Source organism: Bombus bifarius, unplaced genomic scaffold, assembly GCF_011952205.1.
Source record: "Bombus bifarius isolate JDL3187 unplaced genomic scaffold, Bbif_JDL3187 scf7180000008232, whole genome shotgun sequence".
Classification (NCBI taxonomy): Eukaryota; Metazoa; Arthropoda; class Insecta; order Hymenoptera; family Apidae; genus Bombus; species Bombus bifarius.
Window position 1 is genome coordinate 277673 of NW_022884527.1, and position 19858 is coordinate 297530.

At 41.5% G+C, this 19858-nt stretch overlaps 1 protein-coding gene across 1 annotated transcript in view; it reads left to right on the forward strand.

Annotated features, from left to right (window-relative positions):
* Nucleotides 1–1872: 1872 nt before the first annotated feature.
* The window catches only part of LOC117211346 (slit homolog 3 protein), a 32555-nt gene continuing 14569 nt past the window's right edge, over nucleotides 1873–19858 (forward strand). The window contains exon 1 of the mRNA XM_033455108.1: nucleotides 1873–2841. Within this exon, the coding sequence (XP_033310999.1) occupies nucleotides 2793–2841 (49 nt within the window). The 5' untranslated portion in view covers nucleotides 1873–2792. The remainder of the gene's footprint in view (nucleotides 2842–19858) is intronic.

Sequence of the window (19858 nt, forward strand, 5' to 3'; positions counted from 1 at the left end):
AACATTATACAATATCAGATTGATTAGTTAAAATTTGATTAGTATACTAAAATATACAATATTTGACATAATTTTTGTCTCTTTTCAGGGTTTGGAAGTCATTCCTGACAAATAGAGTCATATATATGCCAGTACTGTATTAGTCTATCTTTATTATCTTGGTGAATGTATTATGTAAATATAACATTATAATATATATATATATATATTATATTTAATATAAAATATTAATATATATGTGTAGTGAAAGAATGATTTTCAGTATTAATCTCACAACTGTCTCTACTAGTAAAACTTATTTAACAGAAAAAGTGATATTTTTATGATTTTAATATAATTATTATTTAGGAATTCCAAAAATATCAATGTAACTAAAACTATAAACTCAGAGGTTAAATTTAATTATTACTTATAATTTCGAGAATATAATTTTTGTCAGAGATTTCAGTGATAAGTTATTGTTGCATTGTTATAATAATAAAAAAAAAAAGCAATCGACATGAGTAAATCTACGTGTACAAATAAAATATTATTTAGTATAAAAAAAAACAGTTTAATCTACTCTTGAATATATTTTATTCAAGATGTTATATTTTTGTCAAAGAAAGTAAAGGCTTTATAACTGTAACGCAATCGTTTCAAGAACCATATCGTATATTCCATAATCTGTTATTGCATTGAAAACTTTGCTTCGAGAGCAACACACGAGGTTACACAACAAAAGGCTTGTATATTTTCGGTCGTTGAGTATTTGGAATAAAACACAAAGTCGAATGAAAAATTGATAACTTCAAAGTAGGTCTATTGAAAGAAATATTTTGCTTTTGTGCACAGTCAAAGCAGATAACCTTCTCTGGTTGTCAAATTGCCAACTTGTCGAGAAAGGAGGAAATATTTGTCAGCTTCATGGAAATTCTTATTTTCTTTGTGTGAAACTAATTTTCACTATTCATTTCCAATATGCTTGGCGAAAAAAGTTCCAGGTGTTTTAAACGACGATGTTCTTTGTTTTATTGTAGTTTGAAACCCCTCGAAAATACATAAGATCGGCCCCTATGCGTAGACAGAGATAACGAACAATAGACAGCCGAGGGAAGTCTTTGAACTGGGGACTTAAAATCGTTATAGGTGTTCACATATATATTACACACACGCGCGCGCACACACACGCACGTTTCTTTACGAGAAACGATGATAAGAAAAGGGGCAGATGAAATTAATGATGATTATCATTGAGCTAATTAAGTTTGACATTCGATTCCAAATATCTTTATTTAAAAAAAAAATTATCTAATCAATAAACACGTGCGAAAGATATGACAATGTATCGATCATTACATTTTATTCGAAACATTTTGCTCAAGGTATACAAGATTATAACAGATAAAATAAAGGAGATATCGGTTGAAATACGCTGTTGCATCGAGATATCGATTGCGAGAACACGACGGAGTACGATCTTTACTTGGAGATAGAAGCACTTAAAGTGACTAGGTACTTCGGTCTAATATATCTTGAAAGTTTCCAGATCCGGTCACGAAATCAGAATTTACCGAATTTCTGCTCTTCATGTCCTCTGAATTTATCCGAAGATCTTTCCGATCGATCTTCCGCTAATTTTTCAGTTTCAAAGATTAATCACCCGAGCCTAAATGCCCTCGAGCCCACTTATGATTTTTGACGTGTCAGGCGATGGCAATTTCTTTTGTCCCGTATTGTACCGTCACCTAGAAGGTTAATTACCTGCCAGCTTTTATCCGCAGCACAAGGCATGCCTTCAATTTCAGCCGCAATCACGGGAAAACTGAAGGGAAAATCGGTCCTCCCCGAGATATCGGCCGGCAGCCTTTGGCTTAGCTTTAAATCGGTCTTCGGTCTGAACGGGCGACCTCACAGTCGAGTGCGAGACGTCGCGCAAGTAACATCGTGTTCCATATCGCGTCCTATTTCCTCAACGAATTTTCGTTCGATTTTTCAACGATCATCCTTCGAAATTATTATTATTGCGCGATTTCGATACTCTTTAAACGTTTCGAGAACGATCGAAGAATACGTAACGAATAAACGAATAGCTAATTTGTTTACGCGGGAATTTTCAGATAACGGGGTCGAACTGCAAACACGTTTGTGTTCGGTATATTAGACCTTTCGAGCCCTAAGGACGAATACTTACATAAAAGCGACGGCCCGGCCGATACGGAAAACTGGGAAATATTTTCGAACTGTCTTCTTTCAAATAGCCAAGAAGCGCGTGGGTAGACCTACCGCAACAAGTCTTTCGATAGCATCGTTGCTGTTTTCCTTTCCCTCCTGCGAGTATTATCCTTTTCTGGTTCGTCATACATAGACATTAATCGTTCCGTTATATAGTAAAAGAAAGCCAAATAGCATATTTAGTGCAAAGTGTACGGACAAAAGTTTTGGTCAGCGTTCACGGCCAACCTGTTAGTCATGTGGGAACGGTAAAAACCGTTCAGGCAGGAACTCTGGAAGAGCAGTTTCTCGGAAACGGTCGTCAGAATAGTAATAACGATGTAGTGAAACCTGCTTCTCGTCGCTGCACAAGGATACGCGGTGTTTCAACGATCGTTCCTTTGATCGTTCGTGCGTTGTGATGTCTGCCGATTTTACTAACGGTGCGTCCTTACGTGTACACGCAAAATGATGTCCTGCTCAAAAATATGTTCTCGCGATTTTTTCATCGCAACGTTCTGAGATCATTGGAAGAAAAGAGAAGGAAAAAGAGAAGAAATTTCTAAGGCGATAGGGACGAGTCGTTTGTTTGCGGGATCATGCAGCGATTTTGGAACGTTTCCGGAGGATGGAGTGATAGAAAGACAGGTAAGGAAAACGTACTAGAAATTATCCTTTGTTTCTTCGTTTGATTTATGCGTTGTTTCGCATTTCAAAGAAATGCGAAATATCACGTATAATTGGAAGTCGGTATTATTCGTTTATTTATCCTTTGTTTTCTATGGGATCCATTCCCACTCGGTTGTTCACTGCTCAAAGATCGGCGTCATTTCACGACATACAGGACAAAGCGCGTCATGTCGTAACGCAAAAGGAATCGCACAACTCGTCGTTTCGTGAAAATCGATCGGCCTTTCTCGTGTAGTTACGCTATATTTCGCAATTCGTTCGAAAGACGCGTTTCTCGCTCGTATTCTTTTAACACTTCATATCATGACACTAACGCTAATATCGGCCGATATTTTCGGTCCAAGGCCAACGTGCTCTTAAATATTTTACCAGGCTCGTTCGTTTCCAATTCCAGTACGCATAATTACGTCTTCCGTTGCGCCGTTGTTTTCTTTGCGAATCCAGGGAGATTTCGTTTCTTCCTCCTCCCGTCGTTGGTAGTTGAACCGTGGCTCGTAAAATTACGTGCAAATCAGTTATGCATCGGCATAGGCAAATATTTAGACTCCATTAGAAAAAGTACGCATGGGAGAATCAAATCGGATTACAGTGTGGACGCGCGGTTGGACCCGAGAGATTTTTGCGTGCGATAACCGGTAAAGATCGGATCGAGACAGAGTTTAAATTACTTTTCCTTGAACGGAAAGAGGAGAGACCGCGTTATCGGCGAGAAAGTTAATCTGCATTCTTGAACGTTGATAAATCGTATCCACGGGTTTTCTAACCGCGGTCGACTGCCGTTGATCGTCTTCCAAACTGGTCGTTTGTTATATAAGCAAACGGTTGTTTCGTGGACAGGCTAAAGGCAAATATAACACCAAAGTCCGGACGATAAAAGATGAGAAAATATCTCGGGAAGGAAAACTGATATATATGCTGGCGTGTTGATTGAAAAATCCCGTTGAATCCGCGTTAAACGACGTGTTCTACCCAAGTTTCGCGCCAGTCGAACGAAGAACGAGAGACAGCCTTTTAATTAAAATAATATTCGGGCGTGAATCGCGTTCGCACGTACTCGTGCTATTCGTCAGATTCGCGCGCGTAATTAAAATTTTCGTGTACGTGCGCGCCCCTTTACACGTACTAAATATTAAATTCGCGGCACGCGTGAGCTCCGGGGCGAAAAAGATTCGTTAATTTTTATCCAGCATCGAGCGACCGCCGCCCTCGTAAATGGGATCCGTGAGGTAGAGTATTTTAGAAAACGACACGGCTTTGCCAGTCGTTCGATTTTCCGTTTCAGCTTTATCGAAGCAAGGAGATATACGCGCGATTATTTTTCTGTCGTTTACGTAATGACAAGAACAGAAGAAGGTAACGGCGTATCGTTATCAGGTTGTTCCAGTGCTCAAAGCTTTCTAATCTTTGTCAAGCGAGAGAAACAGTGGAAACTCGGCGAGGCACGATGCAATGCGATGCGATACGCAAGCCCATTAAGTCGTCGTACGGTAGATACGTCGAGAGCGTCAAGAACTTGCGCTTCCATGGAACGTTCGAATCGCTTGGCTGATTTGCTCGCACGTTCGAACTGTTTCCGACAAAAGAGGGTTCCAATGTATCGGTATGTGCACGCCACGCACCGCGGCCGCGTATTTCAGCATATAATTAAACGACGTTGCATCACGAATAAATGTAATAATCCTTGCACATTGGCCGGTTTCCTAACGCATTCACGGGGAGCGCTTCGCGAATAATTGCTTTTGCTTCATTGTGCAACGCGATCGACTCGCGTTCCAAGCTTCGCCGATCCCCTCTGCCATTGTCTTGGACCGCGCTCGCACAACCGGACCTATACTTTTCCTTCTCCGAACAACGTTTCTTCCCTCCTCGAAACGATTCAACCTCGTAACCGTGCTACCCCGTGATCCTTCTATCCTTCGACTGACTGCCCCTGCCACCATTCTTCTCGATCGGCCTCGGTTCTCCCTAGTTCTTCCTTCCAATCCTCACCAATTTAAGCGCACCTGGAACAAGTCGCAGCAGATGTGCCCCGAATCTCGGTGGGTCAAAGACCAAAAAACCGTTGGTCTTTTCACCGGAGCTATACACTTTTTCGCCTTTTTCTTTCTTCTTCCTCTCTCTTCTCAGAAATGCCACATCGTGGTCAATTAATTAACTCGACATAACTATATTAATGACTCCTATGTCAAATGCGACTCGATGTCACATTTCGTATATATATGTAAATTCTATAGAATTCAAACTATCCGCCAACCGATATTTTTACTTTTGCTTTGTTTTACCGGCAGTCATTTGCTGAATAGAATAGATCACGAGAGAAGAGCGGTAATTTAGGACTTAGAAAATCGATTCTCGATTTTTCAGGTAAAATTTTTAATAGATTTGTTATTAACTGTTTAATTTAATTATTCCCAAATCAAACTCGATTTTTCAGAATCGATCGTCTGATTTACCCTAAGGATTTACGTTATTACATATTTACTAAAATGTATACGATTATAATATATTATATTAAAATATAATAAATATATACATATATATGCACCCATATATAGGTATGTTATTTTACTAGTTTGCTGCTGAATTATTGTAACAGTGGAAAACTATACAGTACCGTCTTGGCGACAGTGATCGAGGAAATCAGGGCGAATCGTCTGGAATGGAAGTTCGAAAATATCACGGACCGCAAAGGGTTAAATTAATAGAGAGCGACTGAAAAATTTATTTCGTCCGTTACGTGTAGATAAATATCTTCTCGAGTATAAGCTACGAGTGATCGAGATCGCTTCCGTAGGAGAGCCGTTTACCGATTAATCGAACGCGCGTTATTACACGCGTCCGAATTTGCGATTGTACGGTTTTATTATTTTCTGCCGATACCGGAGCCAACAGATATAAATTTGAACGTGCACATGTGTTATCGAGGAACGTGGAATTCGATTCTTTTGTACATACTATCGCGAGTCCGAACAAATTGTCTTTCGTTTCGGCTTCGCTTTGCCGTTAAATCGCAACGCTGGGTATCTCGAACCCACGGCAAAAGGGACAATTGGTAATTTCGTTTTTAGAAACGAGATGAAGTTTTTTACCTGTCTTTCCAGTGTTTCAGTCCGATTCATTTGTCGAATGTTTTCGAGTAGATATCTTTTATAATTGCGTATCGTTGACCGATCGAGAACGCGTGCTGTCGACGCGATTGACCTTCTAAACTCTTACTCAAGTTATTCGAACGCGATGGAATAGCGCACGGTCACGGATGGAAAATTAATATTATTTCGATTTCATATCTCGTACGAACTTTCGAAAGATTTGAAACGCGCGTCCTTCGCACGAATCGGCAAGACCAACCCTACTGCGATCCTCGAATTTGTATACTTTAATTTCACTCTTGCTTCGGCAAGCAGAAGATGCTTTTAATGTTTTAAGAGAAATTGTACCGTAATATCAAAAAACGATACCATCACGTTTTTCTGAAACTGAGAAGATTCGTTAAGATTAGAAAAACACGATTATATGGGAAATGGCCCGAAGAACTGGACAGAGTTGGAAAGGGCCAAAATGCGTAAATTTCGATCGTGTCGCATCGATTCCCGTCGATTTCAACTATACTCGGATTAATTACCAACACTATGCTCGTCTTATTAAAATTCCATCAACGAATCGAAACTGTCTCGATTCAGCGGAAAATTGAATCGCTCCCTTTCGGCTGGTCGAATGAAAACGATTTCCTTGTGGGAATTTTCAAACGGAAGCTGTGCGTATCTCGATAATATCATCGCGGAAACATTGGCGCAATTTACACAACGAACGTTATAAATAGGTATACGATAACCTGCAACTTCGTCGTTTCTTCTTGCAAGATCTGCCTCCCTATTCTTCTGTTTAACTTCCATTTGACCGTTTTAAAATTCACATCGCGATGCAGTCGCGATACACAGTTGATTCAATAGCGAAACGAACGAACGCGCTCTTTCGAAGAGACAAGCTTGCGCAACCTGCAAGGTAATTGATTTCAAAAGGATGACTGTGGAGCATCCTCGATCGCGATCCGGTTGTTTGGATAATTACTGGCTATTAATTTCGGAAGAGTGGCTCCTCTTCGTTTCGATCAATCGCCGTTATTAGCCGATTGAAATTGAAATCGAGCCGCGTTATCGTAATAATCGCTTTCTCCGACGATTTGCCCGACAAAAGTGCGTCCCGCTTATTACCGGAATGTTCCGTTCGACGTTAATTCCGTCAGCCGTAGCGCGTGTATTTAGGCGATAAACGAGTTTACTGCCATTATAAGCGAGCGTGTCGTTAAGCAAACCTGCAACGTGGCCCGTTCCTGCCAGGATTTTCCAAAAGCTGTAAATTTAATCCCGCCGAACGGCTTGCGCGGAAATTAAGCCGTACTCAAAACGACCTGATGCATTTTGCCTTCCCTGTTTACCTTTTCGAGGCCCGTTGAAAATCGGTCTTTGCGTCCGTCTTCGGTTTTACGAACCCTAGCTCTTTATTGTCCGCTATATCCTGTGAAAAATGCGTTTGCCCCTGTCCACATTACGGTATAGAACGACGACCTGTCCCGGTCGCCTTGGTCGCAACAAGAGATCCGAGTGAGCAACGAGCTCGTTGAATTACAATCGGACCCGAAACGTTGAAATAAATTTCGTAGATGTTTCACAGCAATATCTAAACGGTGAATGAAAATTATTTGAAAACAAAGGGAAGCTGATTTCGACTCAGCGCGACGTACGAAGAGATACGTTTCTCTTAATGATGGCAGCGATGGTAGGAGAGTCGAGGGTCGAGGGTCGAGGGTGGTCGAGATGCAAAAGGGTGGAGGTCGGGAATGGGAGCCGAAGCAACGACCGTTTTCTAACCGTTCCCCCGTTTCCTCGTTTAGAAACACATTGCAGAGATAGAGGGAGGCTTCGAAGCCGCCGCGTCGCAATCGATGTTCCAGTTAAATCTGCACACGGCATGTTAATGAGCGTTAATGGAAGACTAACGCGGCCACCGAGAGCTACGGAAACAAAAGCGAAAAAAAGAGAGCGAAGAAAGGGAAAACTATGCTGGCAAGTCGAACGGCAACGAAGGAATAATTGCGTAGTTCCCCTCGACGACGCTGCCGTTCTCGGGGCTGCGTTCTTCCTGAAATTAGCAGGAGATTTTATTCCGGAAGTTATGGATACGCGTGCAGCCTTGTGAAGAAGCAAGTTGTGTATCGAGTTAGCCAAGAGGCTGGTAAGTCGGCGCAAACGAGGCCAGACGTGATCGTTACCGATTTCCTTCTAACGCTAGCTTTTTCACGCTGCACGGGATGCGCGTCGTGATTTTTATTCTCGTTGCGAGCGAACCAACTACGTACATATAGCACACTGGAAATGCACAGAAATACTTGAAATTTCGAGTCGAGCTAAGCTAGTTTAGCGAGTGGAGAATGCCGGTTTTACATCGAACGAATTACAATGAGATAGTTCTCGAGCCAGCTCTTTTGAAACCCAACACGAAGAATTAAGTTAGTTTGGAAAAATTCTTTCCATCACCGTGGATATACTTGCTTAAAAGGGAAAATCAAGGCGCTTCCTGATAAGCGAAGAAAACGACTTCCCAGTCAAGATGTTTCGCAAACACGAGCAGCTACTCCTAGATAGCGTTTGCTATATGCCACATACTCTATATTATTTTATGGAAGTAAATAGCCGACGGCAGGCAACAGGATTTTTCTCGTTTTTCATCGCAATAAGCGCACCTCTTCTCGCATGCTGCTAGAAACATCGTGAAAAACGAGCACGCCATTCCCAATCAGTGGTGCATTGTTCCTCCGGCGCACTCGATCAAAGTAACCAACGCAGTAAGTTTCTTAGAAAAGTCTCTCGTTTGCCTAACTGCACTTCGAGCAAACTACATCACGGCCTCTTGAATACGTGATTGCGAGTTTCAAGGCCGTTGCACCGCACGGAATGTAACGCGATCTTACGTCATGACACATCTTGATAAATGAATCGATCGATCGTTCGCGAAATGCAAAACAATGGACGCGTCACCCGATCCTCAAGGCACCTTTTCGCTAGCTGTCGTCTGATCGTCGCTTACATCACACGCACACACATACACGTTCGTATTGTTCGCTACGCGAACGGCCCACCGTGAGCGATTTCCATCGATCGGTTAAGTACCGAACCTCGGCTTTGACTTTACATCGACAGCAGAAGTTTTCTTAGACCCCTGTAAGTTCTCTTTGCTTCTACTCCCTCGAGGGAGCGCGGAGGCAGAAAGGCTCGAAGGCGGATCACCTCTTCCATTTACTTTGCAGGTTATAGTTCCTTTGACGAGGCCAGTGAACTTTTACCTTGAACCGTTCCTCGAGATCCGGTCTCGTTAAGCGGCATACTCCGAAGCCGCGAGAAATTACGGAAGAATTACAATTTCAATGGGGTTAAAATACTATACACGGTGGTGATGTTCGATCGGTGGCTTCCAGCTTTGCGTATCGGATTAACAAACGACGCTCGCTGTTCTATTACTTTCGCAATTCGAAATGAGTAATCCAAGCTTAGACTTTGTACACCGGTAACGGTTTCTCGTCATAGCGCATAAGTAGAATCATCCGTATCGTATAATGGAATTATTTTGAAATTACCGATTCGAAGCAGCCACGTTTCTAAATTGTGTATGTTCGATCGTGATCGTTTATTCGCTGAAAGACACGTACGTGCATGTATAGTAGAATTCCATATATCTAAACTGCAGTTATTTTGGACGAAGTTTTGCTTAATGCCCGAGTATCCGAACTTTTGCCGATCGAATCCATTTATCTGAACGTGAGCTTCTATTATGTGAACGAAAAATAATAGGTAGTGGAGAAAATAAGCGAACTCCGATTATATAAACTGTTCGTTCCTCGACAAGTTCAGATAAATGGAGTTCCACCGTATGTTTAAATTCGCCGCGCTAATAGATGGGTCATAGTAACGACTACTCCCTTTCTTCTTACGTATTCCAGTATCCGGCATTTACGGCACGTTGCTATCGACCAAAAGAACGAAGCAATAGCGGCAGTAAAAATCATCAAATGAAAATTATGAAAGAAAATTAAGCGCAATAAATTGGCGAAGCCGATCCTTACACCGGAGAATCGCGAGGTAGTTGCTCCGGAGGCAAAAAGTACGGACTCTTGAGAGGCAGGGTGTACCCCTAACCGAAGACATTCGAGTTTTGCAAAATCGTCAGCCGTGTCGCGATCGTGGTCTGTGGTAATGGAAGCGGAAGGAGAAGTCGGGCTCGATTTCTTCTGCCTTGCCTAAATTTAGCCTATGAGCGCCCTTCAATTTAATCCAGTCTTCTTGACCCAAAAGCGTTTTCATCCTCGCGTAAAGACCACGAAGGAACAAGTTACACGGCGCAAAAATTAGTAATGGCCCGTTAAAACGCTGAATTTCTCTTTGCCTTTTTGCCATCTTGTTACTCTAATTGGAATACGTTCGCTTTGTTCCTGTGCGAATGTTTAGCGCTCGAGCATATTTCGAAACCGCGTTCTCAGCCTCTCGAACAGTTGCTTAGGTAATATGTATGTATTTAGCAGCGTGCGAAATTCTTGCGATTTTACTCCATGTTACAGCGATCTGCCACCACATTTTCTGCTTGCTTCGAGATTAGAATCAAGCTTTCGGGGAATCTCGCTTCTTTAATTATTTCTTCCGTTGCACGCGTACAGTGCGAATTCGAGGAATACGAAAGTGCAACGTTTAACATTTTAACCGTCGTTGTCGGTTCCGATTATGTCGGTTCGTGCAATATCGGCTTACAGGTTTTGCTCGCGAGTCAGCATTCGACGAGAAAGAGCGGCGCGCGATCACGAACGAACGTTCCGTTGCATTCTCTCCTTGTCTACTTTATCCGATTGATTCCGTCCTGATATAGAATACGTTATTAGTATCGAATGTCACTGTGGTATCTCGGTATCGAGTGTCTCGTCGGTAGCAACGGAAGGTCTTGCAGCTTGCCATAACTGAACATCTTCTCCCCTGTTACATTTATTTATTATGCAATATTACCTATTGCTAACAATTTCGAGAAGAAGGCTATTTGGAAAAAAAAATTCCGATAATATCCCTTCGGACAAAGCGTGACGGCACTGTGAACCACTCTCAGAGGCACTTCCTAGCCAGGATATCACAAAGAATATTTTATCGAGATATAATAAATAGAATACGCTTTGATGCTTTTTCCCTCTTTTTTCGTATTCTTTTTCCAACGATACATTACATATTAATCTAGACAGTTCCTCTTTTATCGTTATTGCCAGAGGTGACAAAGCTGAGAAAAGAAGACATTATTATACTTTCCCTCTCATTCGATTCGATATAGATTGATCGATACATAGCTCTTTACAGTGTTCTGCATCTTTAATCGTGAGGTGATAGGGCGTGATAGTGATCGAAGGAACACTCGAATTCGTTTAACAATAAATATTTATTAACGATAAAATCCAAGGAGTACACTTGGCGAAAACTCGAGGTTGTTACATTCGGTTCACGGATACAAGTTCAAGATGCGATAAATACGATTCGACATGCACCTTGAGTTCGGACGATGATTGCCGGAGAGGTCGAGGAACTCGGATTCAGTCTAGCTACTAACTATCAATTCGGACAGACGACTCGCGACTGACTTTTTCCTCGCGATGATACTGCATAGGAAAACTATGATGGGGTGTGTCTCAGGATACGAGATCATCGGATTCATTGAGGAAGGCGTTGGTTCGGAAAGCGAGGGAAATGGACGTCGCTGTTAATTGACTAAATTCTGAGTCGTTGGTTGGAAAAGGATTCTAACCACCCTTGAGAGAAAGTTGCCAGCAGGAAGCGTGAGGAAAGCAGACTTCCAGCACCTTCTCGTAGTGGGTGATAGGTACAGGGACTGTTGAGACAAAGACTATTTGTTCCTTTGGAGGACCTTAGCTAAATAAATCCTAAGATTTATGTGGGTCCTTAGGTTAACTGAAAATGTTCTGAAGGAATGTATCGACATCTGGCAATCATCTTGTCCGAAGGATAGGGTCTTTGTGTAGCGAGCCACGGGACAGAAACCGTTGGAACGTTTGCTGTCGAGTGCCGCTACAATTGCAATCGAGCCGATTATGTCTTATCTCAGAGCTCTTCCCATGCTCTTACAAAATTCTATTATATTAACCACGGATTCTCCTTTTTCACGACTGATTTTCTATTGATTTCTCTTGCTCGATGTTTTCTCTCTCTCTCTCTCTCTCTATCTATCTTTTGCACGCTCTTAGTCGATCGAACAGATTGTCTAACTTAAAAGCTGGAAGCAACGCGTCAAATGGACGTGTCGAATCGGCAGGATACGCCCGTGAAAATCGAGGGTGGCATACGCGCAGGCGAGATTCATAACACACGCTGCATAAACTGTCGTGACAATCGTGCGCGTCGTGTCGAATGAATTTCGAAAAGCGGTGATTCCACGAAGGAGTTGGATAGAGCTTTTAGGGTGGCCTTTCACGTCGGTCGATGCGTATACAGAGAAGAAAGAACGAATGGGGAGCCGTAGCACGAAATTCCACCGGTTCATTTGTCCAAGTCGGATGAGAACTCGGCAATGGATACACACGTGCACAATATCCGCGAAGCTCGAGAATATTTATGAAGCTTCGCCGAAGATGAATGAGAAATCGCTCGCGAGAGCTTTGTGAGCCTCTGTGCTCTGGTTTCATGTGCCGCGATTCATCGGGCACACGTCAAACGTTTCTCCAGAGACGTTGTTTCGTCGTGTCTCTAATGACAAGCCTCGCCTTTAGGGATGCCATCGGTGATGTCTATCCGTTCTATCGCGCGAGATTCCTTGATTCCACGGGGTCAAGAAAAATCTCCTTCGATGGCGTCTCTTAATTCTGTTACGCTCTTCGAATTTTTATACTTCAATCTTGCTCTCATTTTAACAAGCGAGAAGAACGTGCAACGTTTCAAGATGTTCAGCGTGAAACTGAAACAAGGAACGACGGGTACAAATAAACCTTTCTTTTTTACATTTTCTCCAGACCGAAGGTAGTTTTTAACTTTAAAAGAAACGTAATTGTATCGAAAATGGTCGAAGGAGCGTAGCAGGTTTAAATAGAGATAGTCTATCTATAAAGGTAAAACCAGTTCTCTTTAAATTGGTTTTTTCTTGTTGCCACTCTACATTCCAAGGAAATTACTGCGTCGAGTAATTTTTAAAACGATATCCGATTTCATTGGGTGGAGCGATGAAATTACCTTGTATATTCAAAATGAACGACTTGTGGCGCATGATTCATACTTTCTGATGCCTATGAATTAATAGGCTGCTGATGTCTTTGTTTATGCGTCCCTATCAATGAATTTTAAAAGCAGGCGTGCTGTTCTCCTCAAAATAACCGGCCTCTCTCTTTGAGTCTTACGCGTATGATCACGTTCCTTGCTTAACTTTAAAATTACACAAATCATAATGCTGATCGTACGTGCAAATCGGGGAACAGTTTAGGTTAATAAATCGGCATCTACGTACATCGTATCTATACATGTAGATAGAAATGCGTTTCCATATCTAAATTGCAAGATTTTCTAATCGTACATCTGAATAATTAACAGTCGCGAGACTAGCTTCCGTGTAATTGGGGGTTTAGATAATTGATGGTCGGATAACCGACGTTGCACAGTGAGAACGATAAACGTTGCTCGGTCTTAGCATGCGATCGCGTGTCCTTTTTTCCTATTGTTTTACGCACGATTCGTCGTCGGTGAAATATCGAGGTTCCAGCGAAGTAATTACTTTCAATTACTCTTTGAAGCGAATCAAATGTTCGTTCAGGTGAAACGTAGAATTGTCGACGATGCGAGGAAAAAGAAGCGTTTCGTACGATCGTTTATCTCTCGAGAGAGAGTTTTCGTGACGCGTGAGCCAGTAATATTGCAATTATCGTAGGCGAAACGACGAGCGAACGTGTCACAGTTTTTCCCATGGGAGGGAAACGCGTGCAAGAAAAATCAAATCGGTAACTGGACATTGTTACAGGCGGCGAAGCAATTTTGCTGCAGAAATGAAAGCAGTAAAGAAGCTCTTATTAGATCCTTCGAGTAGCTGTTAGCAGTTTTGAAACGTAAAAACGAATAGTGTGTGGTACGTTGAAAGCAGGGAAACCGTGTTCCCATTTCGATAGACCAAATATTCTGCTGTATGTACGTGCAACTTGAGTTATTCGTAGATTAAATAACGCAAGAATCTCGGAACCTCTATATGCAGTTGGTCATAAAGCTTACGCTCTCTATGTGTAATATGTTACATTTGAAACATTAGCTTTATGAATTTCTTTAGCACATTAACGCGTATATTATTAAAGTGCAGCGTAATTTATTCGGTTTCATCGTTATTAAAAAAAGAAGTAAAAAAACAATATAAAATACAATGTTATAAAAATTACATTATTTTCTTGATAAAGACAAAAGCGACTAAATTATGTTACGCTTTAACAATATGTGCGTTAATGTACCAAAAATATTCGTGCAGATAATACGGCAATTATGACATTTTCTTCTTGTAATATATGCATTTGTCAGTAAATATCTCGTACGTAAGTATCAATAATGACCGCTATTTTCCTGACGTTGAACAAATTAAAGCTCTGCTGCAGTTTTATCCCGAGATTTGTGAGTAAAATGTTTTCATTTGTTTAATTCTCTTTAAACATACATGAGTAATAATTGTATTATATATAAGTATAAATAATTTTCTGATAAAGAGTGCATCTTTAATTCCTTTGGTAAGCCAGACACAAAATTTGGTAGGTGTATACAGACTTTCGCCTTTTTTCGCTTTTTTCTTTCCTTTCTTTTTCTTTCGCTAGAGGAATGACTACTTGTGTCGATCGAACTAGTCTAATTGCTCGTTATTCTCTTTCACCTGTATTTTTTTTTTTAATTATTTATTAAAATTACAATCAATTCTCGCGTTGAGAATTTTCAGTAATTTTTCTGGCGTGGCGCGGTAACATGACTAATTATTTGTAACAAGTTAATACTTGTTATAGATAAGTATAATTTGTACGTAAGTATTGTAAATAAGTAGATGTTACCGTATGTTTTATTAATCTACGAAGATGTCTATTAGCTAAACGGAGCTCCCCCTCCTGCCCCCTCTTTCCTGGTACTTCTGAATATATTCGAGTATTCGATTCCCAGTTCAACCGTAAGAGTTTTCGTGGATCGAAATATTTCTATTAGAGCTGATCGCTTCGGTAAAGTTGTCGGCTTCTCGAAACTTCTCCACGCTTTTTCTTCGTCAGTAGCTTTTAAACTTTCAAGGATCGAACTTTGCAGAATTATTCACGACCCGGTGATTCTTATTAATTTTCTGTGCCGCTCGCGAACCGATCTTTTTGTCCTCTTACGGATCGACCATCGGCCAAAAACAATTTCATTACACTTCTGTTTCCCTTTTTCCCTTGCTTTTTCTTATCAAACGATGGAAGAAACTCGGAAGAGTCTGACGTGACAAATCGGGTCACAATTCAAAGCACAGCTTTGTTTTGCCACTGGAGTTTCTGACGCGATCGGATATTCTATCAAACATTATGCGTACGTTTGTTTACACACGGGTATGTTTATTTATTTATGCTTGTTCGCGCGGTATATTACGATACAGGCAGATCAAATACAACACGCAGAGGAAAAAGCGAAAGAGGAGAACAAAAACAAAATCGTTCTCAACAATTTGCGATATTTGCGATGAATGGTTGATTATTATCGGCGATACACATTTGCGCGGATTTCGAAATACGGAACAAAAGAAATTTCGAATTAAAACGCGTTGTAGAAGTTTTCAACTTATGAACGTGTGTCGTCCTTTCCCCGGAGAACGTTTGCAGAATTTTTGAGTTATGAATAGAATTAAAATGACAAACAAATCGAATTTGCATCAGTCTTTCACCGGATCGGAGAACGTCCCTCCACAGAGCTCGCTATATTTATGAAAAAGCATGAATTATTATTCGTCGTTCGTATACGCGGTCGGGTGAATTACACCCGTTACAAACTACACGTACTTTATGCAGATTTTATGCAGCCCATTTCGTTAAAGGATTTGGACGTCCACTCTTTTACAGCCTCTGCTCGCTGCATTATTTTTACGCGCGATAAAGTTTCCTTTTTGCACGCTTGCAGCGCACCCTTTGCAACGCGATCATTATTCACGGTTTTGAGCAACTCTGTTCGCTTGATATTAATCAAATTTCCGCTGTTGATTTAAATTCGCGTCGATCCTTTTGTGTGTGGCGGAGGTCCGCCAAATGTCTACATTTGGAAGAAAAAGAAAGCGAAGGATTTTTTGAACGAAACATCGAGAACGTAGTTTGCTTTTTTTCTTACTTCTCGTCATCGATCGCGGCGGATAGGTTTTTGCGGAAACGGACGGAAAGAGAAATGTTGGACTCGCAGCTGTTTATAATTAGCGGGTTTGGAAAGGAAGCGGAGCGCGCGTGCGCCGGCCGAACGTTGAAACAAGTTAGGAAACAACAATGCTTGGTTCTCGTCAGAGTGACGGGCCCACTCTATAAATCGACGGTTAAAATAATATTTGCCGTTTCCACATTATTTCCGGACGAAGTAGCTCGGCATATTGCGCCGACCACCGCCGCTTCCTTCTCTCTCTCTTTCCCTCTCTTTCTTTCCGTTTCTTCCCTTCCTCTCTTTCAACAAACCCGTCGCCTACCTGATAATAGGATTTTCTATAGCAACCACGATGAGGAAAATCTCGCGACAGGCCTTGTCGAAGGTGTTTCGCTTCGCGAGCGAAAACTGGCTGGAAAATCGTCGGAAATGAACTTTGATCCGGATGGAAGAGCGGGATAAGAGCATTTCTCGTCAAATCTCAAGAGTTCTTCGAGCATCCGTACGAACCTGGTACGTATACAGGTTTCAAGGATTTAAACGCCACGTTCTCCTAATAGAGAATTCTCTTTGTAACCGGGAAAGGTATACATAATACAACGGATAGGTCCACGAGGAGAAGTGACCAGAGGAATTGTTCAAGAAGAGTCGTCAAATTCTTTAACGAGAAAGGACGTTCGGATCTAACGTTGAACTAGTTCACAGAACGGATGCATCTTGGTTTGCTACTGTTGTGCCTATCGGATCGTAAGGAGAACACAATGAAACGCGGCTACCTCGCGATCGTATCGTGCGCCTTGGATTTCTTTCGATCGAGAACAGGCCAGCCGTTACCGTATCTAGAGCAGGAAACTAGTTTGCCCGGTATCGTGAACTAATTGTTACATAATCGATACGAAAGTCAGTGTCACCGAAAGGAGTTACGTGGGTAGGCTCGACCACAGCCGAAGACCAGTGAACGATTTCGTCACGGATCATCTACTTCCTCCTACGAGGATTCGACCTCGCCCCCGTGATACGTCGTGATACCGATCGTACAACGACTTACCAGCCAGAGGAAAAGAGATTTACGACTGCGTGGCGGATCTCTGTTCTCTCCGATACAAGAACGTCGTTTCTTCCATTCTAGGAAACTCTTAAAGAAGTCGACTCTCGTTCGATCTATCCACGATAAGAATGGACGATCATCCGAAACTACTTACTAGGACGTCGCGCGTCAATTAACAAGGCGATAGAATTTTTTTCCATCGTCAGGAACTCTGACGATTTCGTGGACGATTATAGTGCACCGGATGATTCGTCGTTTCTCGTTCCCTGTAAACGATGCCTGTTATCGCGATCGACGACGACTCGTCTTCGATGCTTGTCCTCCTGTGAAACAATAGCCTGAAAAAGAACGCCAGATCGACGAATATCCGATTCACGACCTTATACAATCGCGAGAGTTAGAAAGCCCGGAGGAAAAAGCGCTGTGGCACCTTCTTTGATTTATCGTCATCAGCGTTCGTAATTTGCACGGCGCATCGTTCGTTATCGAACGCCATCTCTGGCGTTATACATTATACATATCTCGTGCACTTTCTGACACGCTGTGACATCGATAATTTGCATTTTGCTGGGGTTTTTATTTATTCCAGTGAATCGATTCGAATTTAAAAAGGGCGCGACCCTCGTCGATGATAAAAACGGGGATCGTTGTGTGTTGCAATATGGAAAGCAAAAATGCAATTTTCTGGTAACTAAAGTGGTTCCGAGTCTAGCTCATCGTCGAAACGAGAACGATTTTACGATAACTGGCCCGAAAACCACGGCTATCTCTCGGTGTAACGCGTCACACCCTCGAAAAAACACGATTTGTACGCGACCAGACAATATCGTGCCAGTTTGGCAGGAAGACCGTGGGTGGCACACCTTTAAACCCTCGATTAACGAATTCCACCGTGGAGTTTCCTGTATCTTGCATTCCGTATAAATTCGCGAATGCCTCGGTAGATTCCAGAAGGATATACGCAAAGTCGGATGTTGGCATCCGGGATATAAACATCGATCCTACTTCTATACTATACATGTATTTATGTACATTGTGATAAACGTATATTGTCGCGGTGCGAGTTTACTTACTTCCGAAAGTGAAAGATCTAGAATTAACGACTGATTGGAAAGAGGCATCGATTATTAGAGAGATATTCAATCGAATGCAAAGTACATAATACCTATATTATACTTATAGTAGTATACTACTATACTAACAGAAGCTTTCGCTATTGCCGATTAAAGAAGAAGCCTCTGTACGCAGTAAAAATTTCAAATTTTCAACGTCTTACGTAATATAACATATATTTTTGCTTATATAGTGATAAAAGATGACAAGTAGACAATCCAAGCGGCTTTTAGAATGTGTGACATACGTGTAACGGTGAGGTCGTATATGTGCAACACGTGATAGCGAAAGGGTTAATCATTTAACACTGGTGAGAGGCTGGTTATTTAAAGGTGTGATTTTTAGAACCGTCAAATGTATGCGTCTGAACGCACGTGTTAATTACTTTGGGCTAGACATAGTTCCACGCGTAAGGATTTCCTACCAGAGAAACGGACGCTAGTACGCCAATACGTCGGAGAAATATGTTTTGAACGATTTTCTGTCGTATTTACGTCAAATATATACGTCAAAAATCCCACCTTGACGTAGTATATGGATGACATAACTCGAGCTGGAAATTCCATAGGCGCGTCGATAGCGCGCGATTTAGACATCGGAGCCAAGGTATTCGCGTAACATGTAGAAATTTAATCCGTCAGGAATATTACGCAGTCTTTTTCTATATCGCGCTTTGCATGTATTTTGTCTACAGGTATATAAAGTGTGCTCTACTCTCCATGTGCTGTATCGAAACAAAAGATCAGGAAGGAGCAGTTTGGCTCGAAATTAACATTAATATAAAGCCTTGAAAGCACGCGGGATTCGAGGAGCTTTCTTCGTTAGAAAAGCAGGACGAAACAATGGATATTATTACCAATGCAGATCGGGACGAAATTTGGTAGGTATCACTGTGCCAGACGGAAGACCTGAAATATAAAACCTTAAATTCGGTATCTATTTCGTATATCTCTGACGAGAAGGCGTATAAGTCAAATTTTGGTCAACAGGATAAGTACGCTAGTATTTTCTACGTTACTTTCTTTTCCTTATGATTCTACTAATGCGAGTCAATTTCAATTTTTCCGAGATTCTAACGGTATATCCAAAATATAATAGCTAAGTTTACATTGCACTTTGAATAGTATAAATGCTTCCCTGCGGAATTAATAATTCTGACTTATGCTCTTCTGCCCGTCTATCAGAGATGTAGAGATCTATATCGTTCGAATGTATGATTTGATGCATTTTGTAGTTAAGATTTTATATTTCGCTTCTAATTGTACAACGTTTAATTACTATCTCGTGTCACGATATTCACCAAATTTCGTCTCGATCGGCCACTGGTGCCTTTCGAAATCACCTACATATCTACAGCTGAAACAATTACTCGTTGTATCTAAAGCTATTCGTATCGCAATGATCT